This window comes from Pelophylax lessonae (assembly GCF_965119305.1).
Source record: "Pelophylax lessonae genome assembly, chromosome: 8".
NCBI classification, from domain to species: Eukaryota; Metazoa; Chordata; class Amphibia; order Anura; family Ranidae; genus Pelophylax; species Pelophylax lessonae.
Window position 1 is genome coordinate 196,243,461 of NC_138775.1, and position 22,718 is coordinate 196,266,178.

At 43.8% G+C, this 22,718-nt stretch overlaps 1 protein-coding gene and 1 long non-coding RNA gene across 2 annotated transcripts in view; one reads left to right on the top strand and one right to left on the bottom strand.

Moving 5' to 3' along the window:
• The window catches only part of LOC309561492, a 465,013-nt gene that overhangs the window by 137,682 nt on the left and 304,613 nt on the right, over nt 1-22,718 (bottom strand). The gene's annotated exons all lie outside the window — the stretch shown is intronic.
• The window catches only part of TGFBR3 (transforming growth factor beta receptor 3), a 318,385-nt gene continuing 298,718 nt past the window's right edge, over nt 3,052-22,718 (top strand). Inside the window, 4 exon segments of the mRNA XM_082264972.1 lie at nt 3,052-3,090; nt 3,094-3,134; nt 3,529-3,550; nt 3,552-3,696. Of these exon segments, the coding sequence (XP_082121098.1) occupies nt 3,067-3,090; nt 3,094-3,134; nt 3,529-3,550; nt 3,552-3,696 (232 nt within the window). The 5' untranslated portion in view covers nt 3,052-3,066.

Below are 22,718 nucleotides of genomic sequence, written 5' to 3' on the forward strand. Positions count from 1 at the left end.
CGGCGGTACTGATGGCAGTCTCTGGTGACCGGTGAACTTTAGGCTACATTCACATGTGAGCGTAGCGATCGCGGGCAGAATCAGTGCGATTCTGCCCGTGATCCAGAAATCATTGCAAATTGCGGGACGCCTGTGCGTTGCCCGTGATTTGCAATAGCACCCCAAACGCTGTGCGATGTTGCTGCGATTTCCGCCTGCCGAATCGCGGTAACATCACGCAAACAACGCATGACGCCCCAAAGAAACTCTTGTACCTTTTTTGGGCGTCATGCGTTGTTTGCGCGATGTTACCGCGATTCGGCAGGCGGAAATGGTGGCAACATCGCACAGCATTTGGGGTGCTATTGCAAAAAATGGGCAACGCACAGGCGTCCCGCAATTTGCAATGATTTCCGGATTGCGGGCAGAATCGCGGTGATTCTGCCTGCGATCGCTGCGCTCACATGTGAACGTTATGGGTGTCAATTTCTGGGCACTGATGAGGTGACTGTTGGGTGACAGGTGACATTGGGGGGGGGGGGCTGAGGACTGTGTGGGGGGACCTTTATTAGTGTGATTTTACTTTTACATGTGTACAGAGCAGTAACTCACTATTTCTAGCTCTTCTCTCCTCATACTGGAAACTGTATGAGGAGAGAAGAGCTAGTAACACTGAGTTACTGCTCTTTGTTTACATTTTCTGATCGGCTGTGAATGGATTCACAGCCGATCACATAGTAAACAGTCACTGTCAGTGACTGTTTACTACTGCAGGTGACAGCTGTGTTCCTACGGAACACAGTGCCACCGACATGACCGCGCTGCGCGCTCCCGATCGCGCATGCGCGGTCATCTCCCGGCCGCCTCCATTGTGATCGGCTGTGTCATTGGAACACAGCCGATCACGTGGGAAACAGCCACGCCCAGTGGCTGTTTCCCCCCTGCCGGTGACGGGGGGTGTCCCGGGGACACCCCGACACCGGCAGTGCACGGCGGCGCGCCCGCGATCGCGCGCCTGCCGTGCATTTCCTGGGTCACGTCATATGACGTCCGCCCAGGATAATAGCCGCACCGTCCCGCCGTCATATGACGGCGGGCGGGCGGTAAGTGGTTAAAGTTAACGACACCCCCAGATCAGATCGCATATTGCAGTGCGATCTGAAAGTTCGTACAGAATTGGATCCTACTAATGTGAACCACCATGCGATCAGATTCTGCTGCGGACCAAAAAAAAGGGTCCTGTGCGTCTTTTAGTGCGATTGCGGTGCAAATTCAGCCATACAAACTGTATGGCTGAATTTGCACCGCACAGACATCGCATGTAATTTTAGGAGCAGTGCGCTCCGAATTACATGCGATCTCTGTGATCGCACAAACTGCCGGTTCACACTAATGCGATCATAGACATTGCATATGATTCAGAGCGTACTCACATGCGATGTCTTTGCGGTGCGAGTTCAGCCATACAGTTTGTGTGGCTGAATTCGCACCGCAATCGCAGTGAAAACGCACAGGACCCTTTTTTTGGTCTGCAGCAGAATCGGATCGCATGGTGGTTCCGATCCGATTCCTGTGCGAACTGTCAGATCGCACTGCGATATGCGATCTGATCTGGGGGTGTCGTTAACTTTAAATTGACACCCCCAGCGTATTGCATATGGCAGTGTGAACTGCCTGTGCTGCGGATGCGATGCAATGCGGGAACACGCTGTATATTCGCAGTGTTCCCGCATCGCAATAGTGTGAGCCGGCACTCAATGTGGTTATTTTGATGATTAAAAAGATTTAACCGCTAGCCGACCGCCGCAAGTACATATACTGCGGTGGTCAGCCCCGGCCAGGCAAAATGACGTACCGGTACATCACTAGCCTTTGAGCCAATAGGGGGTGAGCACGCGCTCCCGCCCCGGCTCGTTCACGGACACCTCCGTGCGTGTGACCGGCGGACCTGCGATCATCCGCTGTGAAGGGAGAAAGGCAGGCGGCTGATGTAAACAAAGCCACCTGTCATTCTTCCCTGTGTAAAAGCACTGATCTAACGGTCCTGCTATGTAGGACCGTTGATCTGTGCTGTTACACACACACAGCCACATCCCTGCACAGTTAGAATCACGCCCCTAGGGACACACTTAACCCCACCCTCTCCAATAAAGTTAACCCCTTCCCTGCCAGTGTCATTTTTACAGTAACAGTGCATATTTATAGCACTGATTACTGTAGTAATGTCACTGGTACCCCCAAAAGTGTCAAAAATGTCAGTCAAGGGTCCGATCTGTCCGCCACAATGTCGCAGTCCCGCAAAAAAAAAAATCGCAGATCGCCGCCATTAGTCGTTAAAAAAAAAACAACAAAATGACAAAAATCTTTCCCTTAGCAAACGCAATAACTTTTGCGCAAACCAATCAAAATACGCTTATTGTGATTTTTTTCACCAAACATATGTAGCAGAAAACAAATTGGCCAAAAATGTTAAAAAATTTGGATTTTTACATTTTTTTTGGGGGGAATTTCATATAAAAAAATGTGAAAAATATTGTTATTTTTGCAAAATTGTCGCTATTTTTTTGTTTATAGCGCATGATCAAAAAATCGCACAGGTGATCAAATACCACCAAAAGAAAGCTCTGTTTGTGGTAAAAAAAAAGGACGTCAAATTCGTTTAGGTACAGCGTCGCACGACCGCGCAATTGTCCGTTAAAGTCACGCGGTGCCGAATCACAAAATACCCCTTGGTCAGGAAGGGGGTAAAATCTTCCGGGGCTTAAGTGGTTAATTTCCAAATATTGTGTGTCTGCTTTATTTATCTATTTATTTGGTTCACGTTTTTGTTAAATTGTGAAGGTAAAGGTAATTGTAGGAACTCCTGCCTACTATCCCATGCACAGAATAGTAATATTTCTAGGACCACTAGATGGCGTAGCTAGTCCTTGCGCTGTCCTTGATGCAGAGCCTGTGTCCATCCATACACACAGCAGTAGTAGAGTAGAGTGAGAGTTGCCTTGAATGAAGCCCCTCCTCCGGGAAGAGCCAGGCTGCTGCCCCCTTCTTTCCTCTCCCAAGCTTTGAGTGTCCCAGAGCCGGAGATGTATGAAACTTCAGCCCAGTGGGAACTGAAAACAAGCATTAGCTCATCAGCGTCACCCTGAGAGCTCTGGGTAAGTCTGTCACTGTCAGATGCCACTTAGCACTGATCCCTGACTCCAGCGTGGCTTTAAGGGCATGTCCAAACATCTGGCTTCATTCTTCTTATGACTGCTCTGCATCTGCTTGGAGTGTTTATCCTGATCACACTGCTGTTGTCTTGTGGGTTGCTGTGATTTTTTTTTTTGCACGCTCTCTCCTGACAATCTGCAAATGTTTCTGTGCCCAGTGTGATCCCCTTGTGCCCGATGTGATCCCCAGGCAGTGTCACTTCCTTTGCTGTCCAATCTGGATTTGTGTAAGTGCTTGTATTCCGCTCTATCCTGCAAGGAATTGGGGGTGGGATATGTCAGCAGGATGTTTTCATCAAGCCGCACATTCATACTTTTCTTCTCTTTCCCTTCTCAGGCTGGACAAGGATCTGCTGGATACAAACAAATAACGGAGATCTGACAAACTGGGGGAACTGGTCAGCGGAGTGTGGAAGCTTCGGAAGAAGAAGAAGATCCTGCAAGGATAACATGATGATGTTCCTGAGCGCTTGTCTTCTGTTCCTCATACACTTGGCATCTACAGGTAAAGTCAACTGTCATCTACCTGCTGTCATTGCAAAGCCATGTGCTTGTGTCCCTCGTGCAGCGTGTTCCACCTTGCCTCACCTGCTTGTGATATCCCTGCTATGTATATCAGTGCAGCGACCGAAATGCAGCTGACAATTAACCCCTGCTAATCACTCATTGCAAAGATGTCCAAAAAAAGATGGCATTTGCATTTGCAATGAGAGGTTAGCAGTGTTTGATTATGAGCTGAATTTCAGCTGCTACCTAATATACGTGAACAAGCACGCTATTGATCGTGTGAAATGCGTCTACCATTTCCATTCTGTTATACCTTGTATCCAGATTGGTACTAATAAATCTTTGCTACTATCAAGTTATCGTTTTGGTGTGCGGCCACTTTCTCTTCATGTACCTAATATACGTACCAGGATATCCGTGAGTGAGCAAGGTATAGAAAACAATTGTTTTCTATGTGCCCTATTCACACTATAAAGCTGCTTTCACATTGATGCGCTTTTCCTGCGTTTTTACCTTGCTAAAAATGCAAGGAAAACTCCAAAATATATTTTCCTTTAAATTCTATGCAGGGAAAACTCCAAAAATATATTTCCCTTTAAATCCTATGCAAGGAAAACTAAAAAAAAAAAATATTTTCCTTTAAATCCTATGCAGGGAAAACTCCAAAATATATTTTCCTTTAAATTCTATGCAGGGAAAACTCCAAAAATATATTTTCCTTTAAATCCTATGCAGGGAAAACTCCAAAAATATATTTTCCTTTAAATCCTATGCAAGGAAAACTCCAAAAATATATTTCCCTTTAAATCCAATGCGAGGAAATGCAAGGAAAACTCCAAAAATATATTTACCTTTAAATCCTATGCAAAGGAAATGGAAGGAAAACTACAAAAATATATTTCCCTTTAAATCCATTGCAAGGAAATGCAAGGAAAACTCCAAAAATATATTTTCCTTTAAATCCTATGCAAGGAAAACTGCTAAAAATTGTTTTCCTTTAAATCCTATGGGACTCTTCACACCACTATGCTGAGGGTGAGGTGCGTTTTAAAAAATCCTGCATGCTGTATTTTGGGTGCGCTTTACAAAACTGCACCAAAAACGCAGCACCCCATTGAAATGATAGGAAAAAGCATCAAAAGTGCATGAAAACGCACTGCGGATGCGTTTTTGGTGTACATTTGAGTCATATGTCCATGTTTCACAGGTGCATGCTGGAAATCAGGCACCTGGAAAATGAAATGCAGTAGAAATTTTTAATGCAATTTTTTTCAACAGAGCAGTGTAAAAGTAGCCTATATGTGCGGTGGTATACAGAAAAAAACGCAGCTCAATGTGGTGAGTGAGCAAGGTATAGAAAGCAATTGATTTCTATGTGCCCTATTCACACTATAAAGCTGCTTTCACACTGATGCGCTTTTCCTGCGGTTTTACCTTGCTAAAAATGCAAGGAAAACTCCAAAAATATATTTCCCTTTAAATCCTATGGAAGGAAATGCAAGGAAAACTCCAAAAATATATTTTCCTTTAAATCCTATGGGACTCTTCACACCACTATGCTGAGGGTGAGGTGCGTTTTTAAAAATCCTGCATGCTGTATTTTGGGTGCGCTTTACAAAACTGCACCAAAAACGCAGCACCCCATTGAAATGATAGGAAAAAGCATCAAAAGTGCATGAAAACGCACTGCGGATGCGTTTTTGGTGTACATTTGAGTCATATGTTCATGTTTCACAGGTGCATGCTGGAAATCAGACACCTGGAAAATGAAATGCAGTAGAAATTTTTAATGCATTTTTTTCAACAGAGCAGTGTAAAAGTAGCCTTTATGTGCGGTGGTGTACAGAAAAAAACGCAGCTCAATGTGGTGAGTGAGCAAGGTATAGAAAACAATTGTTTTCTATGTGCCCTATTCACACTATAAAGCTGCTTTCACACTGATGTGCTTTTCCTGCATTTTTACCTTGCTAAAAATGAAAGGAAAACTCAAAAAAATATATTTCCCTTTAAATCCTATGGGACTCTTCACACCACTATGCTGAGGGTGAGGTGCGTTTTAGAAAATCCTGCATGCTGTATTTTGGGTGTGCTTTTCAAAACTGCACCAAAAATGCAGCAGCCCATTGAAATGGTAGGAAAAAGCATCAAAAGTGCACGAAAACACACTGCGGATGCGTTTTTGGTGTATATTTAAAAATCCTGCATGCTGTATTTTTGATGCACTTTTCAAAACTGCACCAAAAACGCAGCACCCCATTGAAATTATGGGAAAAAGCATCAAAAGTGCAGGAACAATGCACTGCGGATGCGTTTTTGGTGTATATTTGTGTATATTTGAGTCATATATCCATGTTTCACAGTTGCATGCTGGAAATCAGGCACCTGGAAAATGAAATGTTCTAGAAATTTTTAAAAGAGCAGTGTAAAAGCAGCCTATATGTGCGGTGGTGTACAGAAAAAAACGCAGCTCAATGTGGTGCGAACAAGCACATCAAGTATAATATCAGAAAATGCATTTGATGTCTGACGATGAATTAGTTGTTTGCTCTCCCTGATTGGCAGGGATAGTTCCTAGCATTTGGCAAAAGCCTTCGAATTTTGAAAGCGCGCCTAATTTTCGGTACTGATTAACGTCACAGCATAATTTGTTTTTACGCATTGTGTTTGCACTTTATATTCTTTTTCTCCTGAGTGAATAGGCTTCAGTATTAAGCTGGATACATACTATACAACGTGTGTGTCCGGTCACACTATATGCATTGGGATGCACTGCCTAAAATTTAGCAGAAAAAGCATGAGATTAAATTAGAGTTCTTCACACCATTGCATTGAATAAGTATAGCACGCTACTTTACCATGTAACATGTGTGAACACAAAGCATGACTGGGAACCAGGAATTTTATTCAAGTGAAAAGAAAATATGCAATAAAATTCATGAAAAAAGTGCATCGCAGTACAATGCAGTACAAAATCGCATGTCAGTGCAAGCCAATGCACTTGCGTTAATGCTAGCCTTGTGATGTGAACAGCTCCCAAGTGTCCCTGATTTAACTTTTTGTGATTTAACTTTTTTTGCAATTATAAACTATTGATGTATTGAGTATGCCTGGTGCAGGTCAAGCTGCAACTTGTAGTTCTATGACAGCCAGGGGGAAGGTCGCATTTTGCTTGCTTGGTTCATCCTGGAAGTGTCAATAGCTGATGGTGTGAACAAGCAGCTATATCCAGTCCTCCATCACCTGCAAGCAGTGCGGGGACAAGGTCATCTAGAGCCCAGGGCAAACATGCCAAATTGTGTCCCCCACCCCCAGATGTATGAATATTATGTGCCCCCCTGCTAAAATTCCCCCTTCCAGCACAAATCTCTGCCCTCCACCCAGGGCCGTCTTTAACACAGGGCAAAAGGGGGAGCTGCCCCGGGCCCAGTCATTGTTGTGGCTGCCTCTTGAGCCCGCACTGGCTGCAAATAGTTGATAAGTGCATTTGGGAGGGCCCAAGAAAATGTTTGCCCAGGGTCCAATCAATATTAAAGATGGCCCTGCCCCCACCCCCAACTCAAATCCCCTCTCTACCCATATGCCCCCAGCACAAATCCCCCCCCCCCCCAAAAAAAAACTCTTCCTCCAAGCACAAATCCTCTCTCCCTACTCCAAATCCCTCCCCTCCCCCAATCCCCCATCCTAGCAAAAATACCTCCTAGTCACAAATCCCCTCCCCAAAATTATTTTCCCCTCTACCATATTACTTTTATAGCACAAATCCTCCCCCCCCCCCCCTAACATAAATCGCCCGAAATCACCACTCCTAGCACACCTTCTCAAATGTACCCTCCTAGAAAAATTCATACCCCCTGACACAACCAAATTCCCCTTCTCAACACAAATCTCCCCCCCACATCACATGATACCACAGTGCCCAGGGTAGCCGCCCATCTTGGCCACCCCTTGTCCCGGCCCTGCCTGCAAGATCACACTTTACCCCTGTCATGTGTAATAAGGCTGGATCATTGATTTCTGCAGGTGTTTTGGGAAAATGTCAGGGCATGCTGAGAGGTGTAGTTCTACAAACTGGAAGCCTCCTATCTTACCCCTTAGCACATTGCAGCTTAGGACTGCCAAAGGTGAATTGCAACACATCTGACAAGTACCTGGAGTTTGTTATTACTTTCAAGTGATTAAACACTGTGGAATGGCGTAGCGCAGTTTATATTAATTACAGTATACCGCAATACACATAAAGCGCACTATAACATCCCAGCGGGAATGCTCTTTTTTCTTTACTAGCTAATAGCTCATCTATGCTGGCCGCGTTCTCCTTTAAGCGCTTTCTCCCAATAAAGTAATTGTGAAACTGGATATTATTCTATAAATAGTGTTACTTCTTGGTTCCAACGTCATTTACGATTTCATAAATCCAGAATGCCTGCAATGCGTGTTTCACCTGTTTCATATAAAACGCGTGTGCATCCTGTACAGTGTAATACGCAGCTTACTCCATCTCTCTCCGCTCTTTACCAGCACCGGTCACAGCTGTTTCTAATAGCCCCCCGTCTCCCTGAACGTCACTTTTGCCTTCTATCTCATTGAATTACATTGCAAGGATCTCTTTTTGTTATCCCCACCATCCAAGAATTTATGTTAGGCTCTGGGCTGCAAATTTCCCCGTGATTCAGATTATGGTGGATTTCAAGTTGTGAATTGAATTGTTAAGGTTTAGCGGACAGAACAGATTGTTCACCGATAATGTCAAATGATCCGATAGTTGCCTGTTGTGGGAATGATCTTGTATCTAACAATACTACGGGATTTATATTCTAATATTTTTAGTAGTTTCTTATACTTTAGCATGTTTCCTTTGGTTGACAGCTGCTCAATTTTCTAAATAATCATGTAGTTGGATATTTGTATTTTTCCAATGTGGAAGGTTTGCGGGACCAATGTAGATTTCATTGCTTCTCACTTGGATAGTAACATACTGTATATGCTTGATTGCCTAAGAAGGTTTATGCATTTATGATGATAGAGGACATAGATGTGCATTTTATTATTATTATGTTTTGATCACACTTTTTTGGTAGTTAAAAGAAAAAAAAACTATTTTAGACAATGCACTAAAATCAAAGGTTGGCTCTCACCAAACCATCAAGAGCTGACTGTGTCTTTGAATTGCGTTTTTTAGTGTATTTTGCGTATTCCAGAAACGCACTACAATCTATATGTGGCTGTCGCACCTCTCCTGTAGATGCAAGAGAGCTGCAGCCCTCCACTGGTCCTCCTCCAGACCCTGTACTTTCTGCTTTGATTGTAAAGTGCTAGTAAAGTCTTGTTTTCTTTTTTTCAATAAAAGTAACAAATATGTTTTACCTCCTCTGTGCAGTTGGTTTTGATGAATGACAGCTACAGCGCGGACCTAAATTGGGGTGTACTGTACATTGACGTCCTCCTGGCAACGAGCGTCCTGCGCACTCCCTGCGGAGCACGCCCGGCTCGCTCTGTGGTTGACGAGTTCATAAGACTTGCCTGATCAAAGATCGATCCCACCCCCTTACCACGTGATCAGCTGTCAGCCAATGACAGCTGATCATGTAAAGTAAACAGCAGCCGGCGATCAGCTGTTTTTTTCTCCTCCCACTGACAGTGTGAGGAGAACAAAAAAAACGATCGCTGGCTGCTGTCAGAGGGACATCGGTCCTGAAGAGGAGAGGGATTATTTGTGCCACCTACCAGTGCCCACCAGTGTCACCCACGGGTGCCCACCAGTGCTCACCAGCACTGCCTACCAGTGCCCACCAGTACCATCTGCCAGTGCCCACTACTGCCACCTACCAGTGCCCACTAGCGCCACCTACCAGTTCCACCTATCAGTGCCCCATCATAAGTGTCACCTACTAGTGCCTATCATTGCCCAGCAGTGCCACCTATTAGTGCCCATGAGTGCCGCCAATTAGTGCCCTTCAGCGCCACCTACCAGTGCCCATCGTTGCCACCATCAGTGCCTCCCATCTGTGCTGCCGTATCAGTGCCGCCTTATCAGTGCTGCCGTATCAGTGCCACCTTATCAGTGCCCATCAGTGTCGCCTATCAGTGCCCACCAGTGCAGCCCATCAGTGTAGCCTATCAGTGCCCAACAGTGCAGCCTATCAGTGCCCATCAGTGCAGCCTATCAGTGCCCATCAGTGTCGCCCATCAGTGCCCAACAGCGCAGCCCATCAGTGCAGCCTATCAGTGCCCAACAGCGCAGCCTATCAGTGCCCAACAGTGCAGCCTATCAGTGCCCATCAGTGCAGCCTACCAGTGCCTATCAGGGCCTATCAGTGGCGCCTCATCAGCGCACATCAACGGAGAAAAATTACCTGTTTGCAAAATTTTAAAACAAACTATAAAAACAGTTTTTTGTTTTTTTCAACATTTTCTGTCTTTTTTTTGTTTGTTCAGCAAAAAATAAAAACCCCAGTAGTGACTAAATACTACCAAAAGTAAGCTTTATTTGTTTGAAAAAAATGATAAAAATGTAATTTGGGTACAGTGTTGCATGACCGCGCAATTGTCATTCAAAGTGCGACAGCGCTGAAAGCTGAACATTTACCTGGGCAGGAGGGGGGGGGGGGGGTTAAGTGCCCTGTAGGCAAGTGGTTAAACTGGTCACACACAGGTGACTCTGGAAGAGAACAATCGCCTTCATCAGATGAGGTGTTCCCCCAATATTTACATCCCCGTATTTGGTGGATGACACTCTCTCCATAGGAGCCAATGATTTAATTATAAGAAGCAGAAGTGTATCTCTATTTATCACTGTAGTAGAGTTCATCGATATCAAAATGTGCAGAATATTGTTCAAAACTTCACAACCAGAACATTTTTTATCATTGCTAGCAGTCCTCTTCCTCAGGCCCGGTTCATATCTGGGCATTCTAGAACTGCTAGCAGAATCAGGCAATTCTGTCTGTGAAATTGGCATTTTTTTGCACGACAAAACGCGTGCTTAACGCTTAAAAACCCGCTTTCCAAAAACACGCCAAAAAAGGTACAGGAGTTACTTTGGCAATGTTTTTGGAGCAGAGAGCAGCCCATTCAACTGATTGGTGCTGCACCAAAACATGTTTTACAAATGAGTTAAAACTGCGACGCTGTGCCGTTGTTAATTGTTAACGGGCCTTAGTGATTCAAAGTAATTGTTTGTGCTGTATACACAAGGTGAGCATTCATTCTGTGTGATGATTTCTACAAGTGTGTGGTAGGATTTAGGATCAAAACTGAATGCATATAAAGTCCCATGCACATGGCTGCAGGGGGCCATAGAGCGTGCATGAGCGTCCAGAACCCCGGGATCCACAGCTGTTATGTACAGCCAGTGTCGGGACATGGTCATCCAGCGCCCAGGGCAAGGATGCCAAAGTGCGTTAGGGTCAAGGCGCCCCCCATCCCTGCAATAAACCATTGCGCCCAAGGCAACCACCCTCTGCCCACCCCTTGTCCCGGTCCTGTGTACAGCTGACTATTGGCAGAACTAACAAGACGTGGCTATATGCAGGTATGGGCCAGTACTTGTGTAAAGCACACACATGGGCATATGCACACTGTCTGCGTTCAGGGTAAACATCCCTGCACATGCTTTATGCAAGTACCAGTGCAGACCCGCATTAAGTCTCATCTTGTAGTTGCTGTACACAAGAGCTGTGGGTCCTAGGAAAGTTTTTATGGGGGTTCTGGGTGCTCACCTGTGCTGTATGACCCCCTTGTGGCCATGTGCATGAGCCCTTATAAAAGAGTTGGTTTTAATAAAAGCATTAAAGAGTATTAAATATGTTGTGTTAGGGCTCATTCAGATTTGCAGCCAGTGGGCAGTAAAAGCAGGCAGTTGAGCTGCAAGAACATAAACAAGGACCTGCAGCCACGCAAGCCTGTACACATTATTATTATTATTATTATTATTATTTCAGGTACTTATATAGCGCTGTCAATTTATGCAGCGCTTTACATATACATTGTACATTCACATCAGTCCCTGCCCTCAAGGAGCTTACAATCTAAGGTCCCTAACTCACATACATACACAGTAGGGCCAATTTTTTTTTTTATACAGGATCCAAAAAACCTACCAGCATGTCTCTGGAGTGTGGGAGGAAACCGGAGTACCCGGAGGAAACCCACGCAGGCACAGGGAGAACATGCAAACTCCAGGCAGGAAGTGTCGTGGTTGGGATTTGAACCAGTGAACCTCTTGTTGCTAGGTGAAAGTGCTAACCACTACACCACTGTGCCGCCCCCATGTCATCGCCGCGTTTGTTTCCTGTCTGCATCAAAAATGAAACTGCATGCTACATTAGGTAGGCAGTACTGCTAAAGAATACTATCCATTTTACACCTATACATGTGCAGTTGATGCGATTTTGCATCACGTCTTATTTAGGCACGTTTCATGCGTTTTTTGTTTTGGCCAATGGAGGGCTACATGTTGATGTTGCTTAGAAGAAGGTTTCTGTTGTCGTATAGGAAAACATATCACCAACGCTTTAAAAAGGCTTGTATGTGTTTTTGACGCAATTACGTTGAAGTCTATGGAGCCAAAAACACGCTGGTAGAAATGTCCCTGCACCTTTCCAAAAAACGCATTGCAGGAAACGACATAGATGTGAATGGGACCCCTAGGAAATAAGGATAAATGCATTGTGGTGTTTTTTTGCAGAGCCGCAAATGCACTAAAAACAGCATAGATGTGAATCTAGCCTTAAGTGTATAGGGGGTGCTGCCCTGCAACCATGTGCAATGGACACGATTGCAGCATTTTCAAGGTTCAAACAGACAGTGAGAAGGCAGCAGATATCCCCTCCTAAGGCCGGGTTCACATATGGCACTTTTCCACTGCAAGTACCGGCTCGGCTCTACTCGGCCCTGCTTGGCCCTGCTTGGCCCGGTTTGCTTTTCCACTGCTGGTACCGCATGGTACGGTGTTGGAACAGTTCGGTACGGTTTGGTATGGTTTGCTTTTCCACAAAAGTAGTACTAAAGTTAAGTGGGTGGGATAACAACGATTCTCTGACCAATCAGTGGCTAGCAGTGACTGCATGCAAAGGATTGTGGGATATGGTACCGGTATGGTACCTCTTGGAACCACAATCGAGGTGGTACTGTTTTAGAGAGTCGTACCGGTTGGTTTCATGTAGTGGAAAAGCGCCGCCGTACCGAACCGTTCCTACACCGTACCATGCGGTACCAGCAGTGGAAAAGCACAAAAGCGAGCCGAACCGTTCAGTTCCATGCAGTGGAAAAGCGTCAATATATGTTGCCACGGTTCCCAGCTTGGTCTAAATTTTTGCCTGTATTCGAACCTAAACCAAACCCAAAGACGCACCAGTCCCTTTTGGAATGTGACACCGGCCGACCCGGACCTGTGTGCTCCATTGCGAACCGGCCACACTCGCATATCATATGAATTGGAGGCGGGGAAACCTGCCACCAGTTCACACATATGTGATCCCAGCCTCACCGCCTGTTAAATTCCTTCGGAAAAGCCATCCACCACGGATCACTTTTCACAGGGAAGTCAAGGGCTGTTGCACACGAGAGCGAGGCCTCTTATGCGTTGTTTCATATATGTACATTATGACCTCATAGTAAAGTGATACAGCACTTAATTCATTTATGCTTAGTTTACTGGTATTGTTTCTACTTCCTAATTCAGGGGTCTCCAAACTATGGCCTTCCAGTTGTTGCAGAACTACAATTCCCATCATGCCTAGTTATGTCTGTGAATGTCCGAGTTTTACAATGCCTCATGGGACGTGTAGTTCCACAACAACTGGATGGCCGTAGTTTGGAGATCCCTGTCCTAATTTAAAGGTCAGCTCCACCAAAAAATGATTTCATTTTCGGGTGAGCACATGCATGTTGAGACCCGTGCTGATTTTTTATGCCTCTCAGAGACTCTGATGGTGAAATTTCCCCTAAATAGCATGTATTTCTGCTTCAAAGACCATACCATAGATAACCGTTTTTCACAGCTGTATCCTTGAACTGTTTGTTTTTGCAATAATGAATTGGAGTGGCACTTAATTAACACTAAGTGAGGGGCACTTAATAAGTCAGATCCTCAGAGATCAGAGGGTCAGAGTGAGGAACCCTTCACAGCTGTTGTATGCGGAGATCTGGTTGCAAGCACTGCGCTTTTTAACCCCAGATGCCCATATCCGTCCCTAGATAGACTATAGTAGTCATAACGGAACCTTGGATCCTCTAATTCCTCCAGATGGACAGACTTTATTGGTTTCATGAACTGTTCAGATATTACAGACAGATAAATATCCTATTACCAATGAGCATGTCTTAGGGAAGCGTTCCATGGCATATAAAATGGTAGTTGGCTCGGGATGTTTTATCTGTCTGAAATCTTAATATGATTCACTTCATCTCTTCATCTGGAAGAATATAGGATCCAAGCTTCTTTTCTGCATCCAATGTTTTGTTTATTTTGAAAGAAAGAAGATGTTTTGGGGGAGTTTGACACCTACCTTTGGTTTTGTGTTAAGCCCCGTACACACGTACCGATTGTCGACCGTAAATATTCGGCTGCCGACCGATCGGCCGATTGTAGGCTTGTCAGTATGATGCTTCCGACAGCCGTGCATTTTCGGCCGAACAGAATCTGTCGTGCAGACTTTAAAATATTTGTTGGCCGTCACCAGAATGGCCGATTGTTCGCCAGTCAGTACAGATTTTGGCCGACAGACAGCAGATTAGCAAGACTGGGCATGCTCAGAAAAGAAAAAAGACAAGGAAAGTTAACCATCACTTGACATCACTTCTGCAGTCGGCTGTTGTTGGCCGACAAAATTCGTGTGCAGTCTTTTGCAGTTTTCAACAGACAGGACAGCCCTGGACAAAAGACGGACGATCAGTACATGTGTACGGGCTTTAGTTGCATTAGTTGGGTAAAACAGGAATTATGGTGTGAAAAAAATAGAAGAAAAAGGAACCATTCGAGGTGGAGCTCAAAGTACCGTACATACTATCCCCAATTTTTTCACTATGTTCTGCATTATGCCTCAAAGTAGCATATAGTTTCAAAGTTTCTTACCTGGAGATCCAGCCAGTAACAGCACTTCTTGTTGCAGGTTGACAATGCTAAGCCACTGTCTAACAATTATCAGCATTGCTGTCATCCTGTCGTGTGTGCTCTTTTAATTGATTGAACCTAATAGGCCAAATAGACGGCCCAAAACCCAACTGAAGAAGAGCAGAAAGCAGGCTGACCCCGTTCACACTATGTCGGATCTGACTTCGGGGCGACCTGTGAAGTCGCGTGCAGCGCGACTTCGGTGCGACTTGCACGGACTTCATAAAATTAATGTCTATGCAAGTCGCTCCAGGTCGCCCCAAAGTAGTACAGGACCCTTTTTCTAAGTCGGAGCGACTTGTGTCGCTCCTATTAGAACCGTTCCTGTACTACACAATGGACCGCGACGGTTCACGACTTGCCAGGCTGACCAAGTCGCCTGACAAGTCGTACTAGTGTGAACCGGCACTAACTGGCAAGACCTCCAGGTAAGAAACTTTGCAACCGATTCACAGAAAGCTAAATTTGCTTAACCCCTTTCCAACGCCTCCAGGTGGCCCTTTAAGTGGGTTTTAACACCAGGAGGTGGAGCAGCTTCCAGATCATGTATTTGGCTCTCAGGTGCTCATCCTTGAGGGGCCCAGCCAGAGCCCAGACTTGAACCCGATTGAACATCTCTCGAGAGATCTGAAAATGGTTGTGCACTGATGCTCCCCATCCAACCTGATGGAGCTTAAAGGCTCGTACACACGCACCGATTGTTGGCCGTGAATTTTCGGCCAACGTCTGATCGGCCGATTGTCGGCTTGTTAGTATGATGCTTCCGACAACCGACTGCGACTTTTCGGCCGAACAAAATCTGGTGTGCAGGCTATAAAATTTTTGTTGGCCGTCAACAGAACGGGTGATTGTTCGTCAGTCAGTACAGATTTCGGCAGACAAAAATCAGATGAGCAAGACTGGGCATGCTCAGAGAAGAAAAAACACAGGGAAAGTAAACCAGAACATGACATCACTTCTGAAGTTGGTTGTTGTTGGCCGAAAAAATTTGTGTGCAGTCTAGAGCACATTTCAAACAACACTGGACAAAAGACGGCCGATCGGTCGGCCAACAATCGGTGCGTGTGTACGAGGCATTAGAGGTCCTTCAAAGAAGAATGGGAGAAACTGCCCAAAAATCGGTGTGCCAAGCTTGTAGCATCATACGCAAAGAGACTTGAGGCTGTAATTGGTGCCAAAGGTGATTCAACAAAGTATTGAGCAAAGGCTGTGAATACTTAGGCTCCGTTCACATCTAGGCGTTTTGGGGCGTTTTTGGGGCGTTTTTCTGCTCTAGGATCAGCTCTCAAAACGCCCAACAAGACAAATCCTATTCATTTCAATGGCCCCTGTTCACATCTGAGCGTTTTGACGCTGTATACAAAACGCCCAACGCTCAAAAAAGTACATGAGCTTCTTTTTGGGCAGATTACAGGCGTTTTCCATTGATCTCTATTCAATCTAAAAACGCCTGCCCAAAAATCGCGGTAAAAATCGCGGTAAAAAACGCCGCAAAAATCGCGGTAAAATCGCGGTAAAAAACGCGCGAAAAACGCTACGCTCAGGTGTGAATGTAGCCTTATGTAAATGGAATTTATTTTTGTTTTTTATTTTTAATAAATTTGCAAAGATTTCAAACAAAAGTCTTTCACGTTGTCATTATGGGATATTGTTTTTAGAATTTTGAGGGAAGTAATGAATTTAATCAATTTTGGAATAAAGCTATAACAACAAAATGTGGAAAAAGTGAAGCGCTGTGAATACTTTCCTGATGCACTGTAAATCTAAGATTGCAAAACCCTCTCAAACTAGGTCATCCGAAGGCCTGATGTATCTGTCAATAAATTCTGATTAAACTCAGAAGCATATCAGTGACAATGACAATGTGTCCATATAAGGGCATTGACGTCACCAGCATCCCGCCCCTTTTGATTTATGTGTGCTATCAGGTCAGGAATGACCAGCCCGCAACTGATTGGAATAAAAAGAAGTGCAATTTTGATGTTTAAATAAAAATGTGTTCATATGACGCCCGAGCTCATCTCTAAATGCCAGACATACTAAATGACAGCTGTGTCTGTGCAACCCCTGCATCCCAATAGGCCCCTTTCACACAGGCGGACCGTTCAGATCCGCCTGTCCGTTTTTTTGGCGGATCTGAACGGTCCCCCCATGCATTCCTATGGGGCATCGGATGGCAACGGAGACATGTCCGCTGACATCCGACCCGATCCGATCTGTCAAATCTGGACGGATGGAAACCCTATTTCCCATCAGTCCAGCGGATCGGATCGGATGAGAACAGACCGACGGTCCGTTCCCATCCGATTTCCCCCATAGAGATGCATGGGGAACTGACAGCTGTGTCTCCACACACAGCGCAGAGACACAGCTGTCATCCTCCTGCTCAGCGGGGGATCGGCGGATTGATCCCCTGCTGAGAAAAACAGATAGTGTGAAAGGAGCCATAAACATGAATAGAACTTGGTGGACATAAATGAAACACCTGTGCATCTCGTACGGACAAAGACAACCCTTTACACAGGTGTATGGATAGGTATGTACATCCTTGTGAATGAGGCTTACTTTTTTAAAAAGTCTATAGATTCACTTTAACGTACCTACACAGTTGAGTACTGTCTATTGATACTTTTTTTTATTTGCAAATAAAAAAAAAAAAAAAGTCAGCTATGTTGTTGCACTAATATAATTACAATCAGCTTTAATGTATCTGTATTCTAATTTTCATGTTGGTGTGATTGCCTGGAAATTTATTTATTTGTTTTTTTACTTTTTTTGCATGGCCAAACAATAAAAATATGATTTAAGTGATAGTCAATGAAGGAACTTTCTTCAACGGCATAGCCTTGGCTTGTTGATCTAAGCTCTGTTGAAGGCCATTTGCTTTTTTGGTAACAATACTTTGGTTTTGTTTTGGTTTGCAAGTGTTTATGTGTTATTTCAGGAACTTACAACCTGTTACACTATAGCTGCTGTCAACCTCAAAAGCACTAATGATTCATCAGTAGTCATTGACAAGAAGTGGTCTGTCCTGCGGGAAAGCTTTTCCACTGACGGCTGAAAAGGTCATTGTTGTGGACGCTTTACTATCTTGTCAACTTTGACCAGTAATGAGTTATATCTGCTTTAAATATTTACAAGTATTTCTAGATTTATCTCATTATTATCAATTATGTGACAGTGAATATGCCAATTATACTCACCAGGTTTCATATTTTTTAGCATGGAATTCATGTTTGGAGTTGGATTCCATTTTTTTTCTTTTCCTCGCAGTTTTCTTCACATTTGGGGTGGGTTTTCCTTTTTTTTTTTTTTCACTGGGGGGAGAGGGTTTATATGGTGAGATTGGGCGGACCCCTAAATACAGTCAGGAGAAGAACATTGGTAAAGGTATTCAAGCTTCAAAGCTTAATCCCATCCCGTCGACGTAACGCAAATATGTGGCCTCGGCTTCAAGGGGTTGTACTGGGGTGATGCCTCTAGCTGCAGGCATCACCCCGGTACTGTTAGAGGCGAATGTAGGCCTTCTTGTTATAAGAACCAATGCGGCTAAGGAGCTGCTCGGCTCTTATTACAAGCAGTGGGAGGGGACTCCACCCTCCCGCTGCCTTCTGCGGCTCACCCAGGTCTCCTGTCCCACCGGAAGGCTCGTGCGACCAGCCGGCACGTCCGCTGGCGGGCTGAAGACCTGAACAAAGCCATAATCGGCTTTGATCGGGTCTCGGATCTAGTAACCCGGAAGCAATGTCATGACATCACCTTAAAGAGGTTGTAAACCCCAAAAACATTTTTTTTTTCTTTTTGCAACCTGAAAGACAAACACATAATGAGCTAGTATGCACCGCATACTAGCTCATTATGAAATACTTACCTTAGAACGAGCCCCCGCCGTGCCATCCGCTTACCTGTATGACAGGCGACATGTCCAGTCGCCCGTCTTCCCGGGATCGCGGCATGCGGCCATCTGATTGGCCGGAGCCGCGGTGACGTCACTCCCGCGCACGCACGCGGGAGCCGACGGTCACGGCACGGGGCTCTGAAGAAACAGCACCAGCGGCCGTTCCTTCAGAGCGCATGCGCCAGTGACGTCACTGGCTGCAGTTAAGGTAAATATCTCCTAAACTGTACATGTTTAGGAGATATTTACAGTACCTATAGGTAAGCCTTATCATAGGCTTACCTATAGGTACAACTTGCAGAGGAGGGTTTACTTCCGCTTTAAAGGCGCCAGATTTAAAAAAAATGACAGTATTCAAAACAGCCAAACTTGCTGTTTTGAAAGCTTTTAAGTGCAAAGGAGGGATTTGGGGTCTTGTTAGACCCCAAATCCCTCCATAAAGAGTACTATGTCACAAGGGATTTTTACATTTCTTGTGACAGCAATAAAAGTGATCAAAATTTTTTTTTTTAAAGGGACAGTGTAAAAAAAAAAAAAAAAAACCTAAATAAAATTTAAAGCACCCTGTCCCTCTGTGCTCGTGGGCATAAACAAACACATACGTAAGTCACACCCGCTTATGTAAACGGTGTTCAAACCACACATGTGAGGTATCGCTGCGATCGCTAGAGCAAGAGCAATAATTCTAGCACAAGACCTCCTCTGTAATTCTAAACAGGTAACCGTCAAAATGTTTTAAAGATTCGTCTATGGCGATTTACCGTATTTTGTCACCATTCCAAAAAGTGTGCGCAATTTTAAACCATGACATGTTGGGTATCTATTAACTTGGCATAAAATCATCTTTCACATTAAAAAATAAATAAATAATTGGGCTAACTTTACTGTTTTTTTTTTTTTTTTTTTAATATCTTGAAAGTGTATTTCTTCCAAACAAAATTGCAATTGAAAGACCGCTGCGCAAATACTGTGTGACATAAAATATTGAAATGATCACCATTTTATTCTCTAGAGTCTCTGCTAATGTGTATATATATATATATATATATATATATATATATATATATATATATATATAATGTTTGGGGGGTTTTACGAAATTTTCTGGCAAAAAATACTTATCTTGGCATATTAATCACTGGATAATAAATGTCACTAAACACTCACATTCCCTCCTCCTTAACTTTCATAGCATCCAGTCCACCGACCTTTCGGTCAAAGATCATGCTCTTTGAATGTAATAAATAAAATGTACCATTAATGGGACCACATGTTCCATCATACGTATTGACAATGCACATATGCACCAGCATTATGACATAATTTTTTCCACTGGACGGGTTCAGGCAGCAGTGGCTGGTATTCTGTGAGGATGCACATAAGGGTGGTTCTGACAGGGCACAATAGCAATTCTGTGAGCCCCCCTAAAAAGGAAAACAAGGTCCCCGGGTGGGGGTTTTGGTGGGCCCCCTTGCCGGCCAAGTGGTAGATGCCGGCAGGGATTCCTATCCCCCTCCACTCGGGTGGGTGTCGCGGGACTTTCCTCCACATGGACTCTTGTATACAGCAATGCTGCACGGGAATGAATAAGTATGGAAGATAAGACAACTTACAATTCCAGGTTATGCTATATGTTTATGCTTTGTGATAGTATGTTTTACATGAGGTTGTTCCCTGTACTATGTAGCCCACATTTCTATTACCATCATGCAAATGTTTGCAGCATTGTTGTTCCTGATTGTTCATAGCATACCTTTAAATAAAGAATTTAAAAAAAAAAAAAAAAGGAAAACAAGACCAGCAATCAGGGACCGGGTGAAATAAAAAGACAGAAATTATTGGTTAGCAAACAATTCTAATATGATATTATCAGTGATATTTAGTTGCTTGGTCACAGTTCTAAATTAAGTTCTAGATAGACTTATGATGTACTTGAGCCCCTTTTTGTGGGTTATTTTTGCACAGGTATTTGTTACACAGTAAAGTACACAATGCAAACCTAATTCAAACCTAGTGATCAGTTGTGTATTGAATATACATAGTTGTGAAACATGAATTTTGTGTTTTGTAATACTGCTTACTGAACACAGGGCGCTTATTTTGGAAAATGGTTTGGTCTTATGACAATGGTAGAGTAAGTGTTAAATCAAATTACTTTGTACTGGTTGATGTGATTATTCTCAGGCTTGCCTGTAATGTGTGTTACTGGTCTATAGCTTAAATCATTTCTCAGTTTTGACTTTATACCATTTTATTATGATTTTACAATTGGGAATGTAAAAAGGTAGTTAAATTTCCTTATTTTGAAATGATAAATGCTTTGACTTAAAACAAGTCATTAGGACCCATTGTACCTTTGGAGTGTTGGATAATCATCATTTTATTAGGAAAGTGGCTTTCTGGAACATACATGATTTAGCTTTTATGCTATTGTTTGCAGTTTTCCAATTCATCATGCTCTGATGGTTATTGGAATACGATTACATTGGATGCCCTCAAAAGTAGAAACCCCCCCAAACGTCCCCAAACGTCTTTGTTGGGACTGGTGCCTGAGATGATTGCTTGTAGGTAGTTTCCCAATATTTGAAAAAAAAAAAAAGATAGATATTTAATGCACCTCAGCAGTATCGCCAGTGTGAACAGCCCCGAGGCTGGATTGACAGCTTTGAACGGATAGAGATCAATGGATATGCATCAAAATTTATGTCAATGCACTTCCAAATGTTTAAACAGAAGATACATTAAGCAAAAATGCAGGGGTGTGAATCCAGCCTACAGATGATCTTTATTAATATGCCTTTCAGCATGGTCAGACACTAGCTGTGCCCCTGATAACGTCAGATGTGACGAAACGCGTAAATCAACAACAGAATGGCTTAAACAGAAGAAAATACACCTTCTGAAGTGGCCCAGTCAGAGTCCTGACCTCAACCCAATTGAGATGCTGTGGCATGACCTCAAGAAAGCGATTCACACCAGACATCCCAAAAATATTGCTGAACTGAAACAGTTCTGTAAAGAGGAATGGTCAAGAATTACTCCTGACCGTTGTGCACGTCTGATCTGCAACTACAGGAAAGGTTTGGTTGAAGTTATTGCTGCCAAAGGAGGTTCAACCAGTTATTAAATCCAAGGGTTCACATACTTTTTTCACCTGCACTGTGAATGTTTACATGGTGTGTTCAATAAAAACATGGCAACATTTCATTCTTTGTGTGTTATTAGTTTAAGCAGACTGTGATTGTCTATTGTTGTGACTTAGATGATGATCAGATCACATTTTATGACCAATTTGTGCAGAAATCCATATCGTTCCAAAGGGTTCACATACTTTTTCTTGCAGCTGTATATTGAAGTTTATTAGTCCTTAGATGTAGTGGCTGCATTTGTCTTTTTCTTTTTTTTTTAAGCTTTTATTCTTTATTTATACCTGGCGATCCTGCCAGAAAGACACCTCTTGTCCCAGGGTGACAATGCTCAATCATCCTACTCTATTTCTAAGACAGCCCTCAGATGAGTTATTGTTTTTTTAATTCAACAAGCATGCACAAATTTGATGTAAATGAGGAAATCCACCCTGATGAACTACTGTATTCTGACCATGAAGAGACTTCCCTGCTGTCATAATACCCTCATCAGCATTGCAGGTTATAGCTGGCAGCACTGATTAGGCAGGGAAGATCCAACAGGGTGGTTGAACAGAAGTCGATCGGGAAAACGACTTTTGTACAACCTCCTGGTTCATGCAGGGGATGAAATTCGGTCAGTCCTTGCTGAACCAGCCAACATTTCGCTCCATGTATGGCTGACTTTAGTCTACAGAGATAGAATATGCATTACCTTTAATAATTGCTCTCCTATCAGACCTCGTTTACTGTAAAGGGAAAGTTGCTGAGAAAATTGGAACTCGGCCTGAAGCCACAAATGCCCTGGATCTGCTTCTGCATTCAGCATCTGTGTGTTAAAACCCCAAATGGGTTTTTGAACACATGTTTCACTGGTCAGGTAA